The 5,732-nt window shown below is 49.5% G+C and overlaps 1 protein-coding gene across 5 annotated transcripts in view; it reads left to right on the top strand.

Annotated features, from left to right (window-relative positions):
• The window catches only part of LOC8062031 (protein EMSY-LIKE 3), a 12,088-nt gene extending 7,918 nt beyond the window's left edge, over positions 1-4,170 (top strand). For 3 of the 5 annotated variants that reach the window (XM_021453237.1, XM_002462052.2, XM_021453236.1), the window contains 4 exons: positions 2,856-3,110; positions 3,207-3,275; positions 3,344-3,407; positions 3,792-4,170. In XM_021453237.1, the coding sequence (XP_021308912.1) occupies positions 2,856-3,110; positions 3,207-3,275; positions 3,344-3,407; positions 3,792-3,892 (489 nt within the window). In that variant the 3' untranslated portion in view covers positions 3,893-4,170. Of the gene's footprint in view, positions 1-2,855; positions 3,111-3,206; positions 3,276-3,343; positions 3,408-3,698 lie in introns of all 5 variants that reach the window. The other 2 variants (XM_021453239.1, XM_021453238.1) reach the window with 2 other exon arrangements.

Here is a 5,732-nt window from a genome sequence, read left to right as displayed (position 1 = left end):
GCGGGTCCGATATGGGCGCACCGCGACGGGGGCTGTACCGGGCAGCAGATGGATGCGGTGATCGTAGGGGCGAGCTGGCGGCAGCCCCTTGGGCTCGTCGAAGATGTGGGCGTGCTGCTCCAGAAGACGGTCCAGGAGGGGTAGCTGCGGATCTGCTCTGACCGCAGCCACCCCCTGCTGCGGAGCAGCGGCCTGAGGACCTGGCACGCCTTGCCAGGTGACGCGGCGTCCCGCGCGCGTGAACTCCATGGTGAGGGCGTCGCAGTCCCACAGCACCGGCCCTAGCGCGCGAATGAAGTCGAAGCCTAGGATGACGTCGAAGGCTCCCAAGTCGATGCCCACCCCTGTGACAGTGAAGTCCTCCTTGCCGATGCGGATGGGCACGTTCTGTGCGACACCTTCGCACGTCATGTGGTCCCCGTTGGCCACCTGAACCCGCAGGTGCTCGCCACCCGCAGGGGCCAACCCGAGGCGACGCATCGCGGCTCCCTTGATGAACGTGTGCGTGGAGCCGGAGTCGAGTAGGGCGAGGAAGCGCTCGCCCTTGATGGTAACGGGAAGGAGCATGGCGTTGGGCGGGCGAATTCCTGCAACAGCATGGAGAGACACGACGAGTGCGTTAGCATGGCTGTCGGCAGGCTCCTCCGGGTAAGCTGCGGCGTCGAAGTCTGCCGCAGCCGCTTCCTGTTCCTCCTCCTCGACATAGTCGGCGGACTCCAAGTAGAACAGCCGAGGGCACACGTGTCCCCGGACATAAGGTTCATCACAGTTGAAACACAGCCCCTGGCGGCGGCGTTCCGCTTGTTCGGCCGGAGACAGGCGGCGGAACTGGCGAGCCGGTGGCGTCCCCTGGGCTCCTGCGTTTGTAGCAGCTCCCGGCGCTGGAGCCCCAGGTGGTGGAAGCGGGGCGCGCGGAGGCAGGCCAGCGCGTGGTGGAGGTCGCGCGGCTCGCGGTGGTGGCGCAGTCTGCATGGCCGCCGCCCGGCGCTCGAACGCCCGCGCCAAGTAGATGGCCGTCTGGACGTCGGGCGGTTCGCGCATCTCCACGTCGACCCGGATGTACTCAGGGAGGCCACCAACAAAGAGGTCTGCCTTTAGCTTGGTGGAGAGGCCTTGGGCGTGGCAGGACACCGCCTGGAACTGGTCGGCGAACTCCTGGACGGTAGAGTGCCACGGCAGGCGCCCCAACTCCGCCGCTCTGGTGCCGCGAATAGGAGGACCGAAGCGCTGACGGCACAGGTCGACGAAGCGCTCCCACGACGGCATGCCCTCGTCCTGCTCGAGGGCGTAGTACCACGTCTGAGCCAGCCCGCGGAGGTGATAGGACGCCATCCATGTTCTGTCAGAGGCCGGCCAGCGTTGTCCCCTGAAAAACTGCTCGCAGTGATTGAGCCAATTCAGGGGATCCTCAGAACCATCATATGTCTCGAAGTCCAGGCGGTGAGTCTTGTGAGGCAGCCGATCGAGGCTGCTCCCGCGTCCCAGCGGGTAGTGCTCGTAGTGGGCTCCCTGGTCGGTACCCAGGGACAAACCAGGACGTGCGGGCGCCGCTGTCGCAGCAGCTGTCGAGCCGGCGCTGGTGGCGTGGAACAGCAGTCCATCCACGCCGCCGTACAGGGTGCCCGATGCATAGGGTCCCCCATGGTCGACGGGACTGCCCGTCGAGGGCGCCGGTGGGATGGCTGTCCACAGCGGGGACGAGGAGTAGACCGGCGCGGCTCCGGGATAGGGCGCCGCCGACGAACCATACGCCCACGTCGGGATTGGCGAAGGAGACGGCGGAAACTGCAGCAGGTGGAGCGGTACTTGAGTCCCCACCGGCTGGGCAGAGGTTGCCGCCGATGGCATGGGATCGGAGGGCATCCCGTACGGGTAGGTGATGAGCGGAACCGACGATGACGGCAACGTAGGTGGCGGGTTGGGCGACTGGTGTGCTGGCGCCCCCTGCTGGACGCTGAGGAACGCCTTCATCATGTCCTGCAGCTCCTTGACGCTGTGGCTGAGGTGGACAATGGAGGCCGTGACCTCCTCCGGCGTGAGGACCGGCCGCGGACGGACAGAGCCCGACAGCGGCTGGGACGAGGAAGGCAGCAGCGCACCCGAGGTTGCTGGAGGCGCACTGGAAGTTGGGGAAATCAGCGATTCCGTCGCGCCGGCGGCGGCAGCGGGCGGCTGCTCCATGATCGACAAGGTCTCTGATACCAGGTTGATAGGACTAGGAGCCCTACCGGAGTTGCTGCGTAGGTTGTAGGGGTGGAAGATTGGAGGGCGAGGCCTGAGACCTCGGCAACGGCGCGTGGGCGCCGTTCTGTTGGCTGGAGCAGTTAGGGCAAAGGCGGCTAGGGTTTCTCCCGGCTCCCTGGCGGCTCTCTGAATAGTTCTTACAATATATATATAGGTCTCTGGAATATAATATGAAAATTAATCTAATTTATCTCTAATAAATATAATAAATATGGGCCTTGACCCCAGCAGCCGCCAGCACCCCTTAGCCACCATTGGGCCTGCGGCGCTGGTATTGGATGCCGGTCATAACAGCTATCTGGTTTGGATTAGTAGTGATTGGCTGATTTCTATTCAGTTTATTAATTTTCTCATAATTTAGTAATAAATAAGACAATAGAAATTCTATTCAGTTCATTAATAGTATTTGCTGATGCTCTTAAGTCTGTCATGCTTGACATAACATTAGAAGACAATAAGCAAACATTGATCTCTCTTACCTTGTTCATTTATTTCAAATGCATTATCAGGCCATGCATTCAGTGTCCACACTTTTGTGTTCAGAAGTATATCTTACTGCCCACCAAAACCTTTAATTTGATGGAACTGTGGTGAAAATTGCTTGAGTACAGATGGGACCTGAAGACATAAGATGGCAAGAGGATGACTCTGGGATAGACCCTGTGACATATCTGCGCAGCCGAGGTGCCCCAACTAGTGGGGTTAGGAAGCCAACAGGTCGCGGTGGGCCCATGCCAGGTTCTGGAAGAGGAAGAGGATTACAGAAGAACATGTCTAAGAAAGATTTTCCACCTCCACAAAACGGTGTTGGCAAGAGAAGTTCCGATGACATTGATATCCTTCATACTGAGAGCCTAATAAAAGAGGTTGGTTTGAGTGAACTCTGAATATTTATAATTACAATGAACTGCAGATCTTGTGCACTTCATTTTACTTTTCTTTTGCTATATCTGCTCATGTAGGTGGAGAAAGTTTTCAGCATTAGCAATCCTGATCCACAGGAAGTAGAAAAGGCAAAGAAAGCACTGAAGGTAAACCAGAATGCACGAGTTAACTTATCAACAAGCATTCATTTAGTCTTAACTGTCAATGCCTGCAGGAGCAAGAACAGTCGTTGATTGACGCGATAGCAAGGCTTGCTGAGGCATCAGATGGTGAAAGTGGTAAATACTAATCCATTTGTTCCTTAACCATAGGTTTATGGAACTTTGCACGATGCTGCAGGAAACATTCATTTCTGCTTCCAGTTTAGGATGGATAGTTGCCCCAAACAAGGGGACTGGTTTCAGACATACAGTTGTTGTACAATACTTCTCTGCATGCTGTATATTACACAGTATTGTAACGCAATGGACATTTGCTCTCGTAATTTTATACAACCTTAATGAAATGCACATCCCTGTTTTGCATGGCCACATGCCCACATCCTCTTATTTTACGTCCATACTGTACAGGTCATGATAGTGCCATGAGGTCAACATTTTACATATGAGAATCTTGTTGATTCCTGCTAGGCTTTTGACGTCCCTTTCTTTTGGTGGGAGCAGATGGGCACAATCGTGGGCGAAGGAACTTGTATGCTGGTAACCAGCATCAAGCAAACTACATTGATGCCATGCCCGTTGGTGACCAAGCTGATGCCATGTAAACACTGCATGAACATGTATACACAACATAAGATAATTGTCTGTTGTACAATCCATTGCTAATATTGGTTCTGGATTTAGGTATCTGTAGGCTAAGTATCTTTTTGTTTTGGGTCACTTGAATTTTTTTTAGTAGAATTGTAATTCAGAATGCTGACCAAGTAAAGCTTGTAGATGTGTGTTTCTTTCTCTAGCTTTTTGTTAGTGTGGTCTCAGCTTCTATATGCATAATAAAAGGAAAAAGATCACGTTTGTAAAATACTAAGTTTATCTTTCACCATTTTAATGCAGCAATCATTCGTCATGACAATGAATGCACATAAAAATAGAGCAGCTGACTGAACGGAATTGCAACTCATCACGACTGCAATCAAACTGTGAAGCAATCCGTTGAAGAAACAAATGGACCAGTAGGAATGCAGAGGTCTGAAAAGTGAAAACAGGAGACGAGCTCTACGATATATAAAAAGCAGGAGAGTGCCGCATTCTTTGTTTCAATTTACAACAGAACGGTGAAGGCTTAAGCAATGGACTGGAATACTATAATGAAAAAGAAAAAAAGACATTCGTGCAAAGTAGGGATTAAACCATTTTGCATGTTGCTCTAACCGTCATCAGAAAACAACCCAAATAAACACGAAATAGTAGAGGAGAAACTGTACATAGATAAAGATCAGAATGCCCTGTGAAATGTAATCATGACTTACATCACCAATGATCACAGGATGTGAAGCCTGAACTGTGTTTGGCTTACAAGTAGTTTTCACATTGTGATAGTAAAAACCTATGAACTGCAAGCAAAGCAATATTGTTCATTGACTTGCAGCAAATTGCTTATCTAGCAGCTAGTTTAGACATGATTCACCATTTAATCACCAATTGTTCGTCTGAACATGATGAAAATTCAAAAACCACACGTTCATAATTGTAGATATGAAGCTAATGATGAAATAATGTCTGCACAAACAGAAAGACCAACAAGTTATTAACCTAAGCGGTAAAAGCAGGTACTACAGTAGGGATGCAATCAGTTACAAGTAAAGCATAAGAATGCTTATACGCAGTTCACCATAAATCATACTGCCCTACATGCTACAGAGTGTAGAGCTCACTTTTTTTGCAGATCTATTCCAATTATTTGCACCTAAATTGTAGCTAAGCTCTGTTAGGAAGTAACATACAGGTCAATTTATGTGCACAGTTTCCTGCAGTAAGCAGTAGCTTAGCACAGTCCACAGGTTAGGAAAGAGAGAAGGCACAAAAAATAACTGAGTAGAGATCTTAAGGAAAAGCAAAGCCATTATGAACTTAGGCCACCCCACTCTATTCAAATTAACAAGATGGTAGATTTTAGCAACATCTCGCCATCATAACTTCTATAGAGTTTCTTGTTTTTCAGGTTTTCTATGTTGTAACCAACAATTACTATTTGAAGAGGCCCCACAGAAATAACATATCAAAAGGAAAACTGTGCAGTTCAATTTAAAGAAAATACTTCCACTTGATAGAATATACACAGAAACTAAGAAAAGGTGTTATATTGTAATTATGTATATAACCACAAAAAATAATACTTGTCAGTAATAGAACAGCTATCAATCTTCTGAATGTATGAAAATGTTGGTAGAAATGAACATATTTGTGCAAGGTCACATTTGACAGGGTCATACTTTACAAAAACTACCACTATCATTCCAAAGCCACTAAATTTGCACGACATCAAAGAATTGTTAAGTAAACTGGTATGATGAATACAACACAAAAAGCCAATGTATACTGCAATCATGCTAAATTCAACTATTAACTAACATTACTCCAACCATAACAAAGAGCATATAAACA

The sequence above is a fragment of the Sorghum bicolor genome, chromosome 2 (assembly GCF_000003195.3).
Source record: "Sorghum bicolor cultivar BTx623 chromosome 2, Sorghum_bicolor_NCBIv3, whole genome shotgun sequence".
Lineage (NCBI taxonomy): Eukaryota > Viridiplantae > Streptophyta > Magnoliopsida > Poales > Poaceae > Sorghum > Sorghum bicolor.
This window is presented reverse-complemented; position numbering and strand designations above follow the sequence as displayed.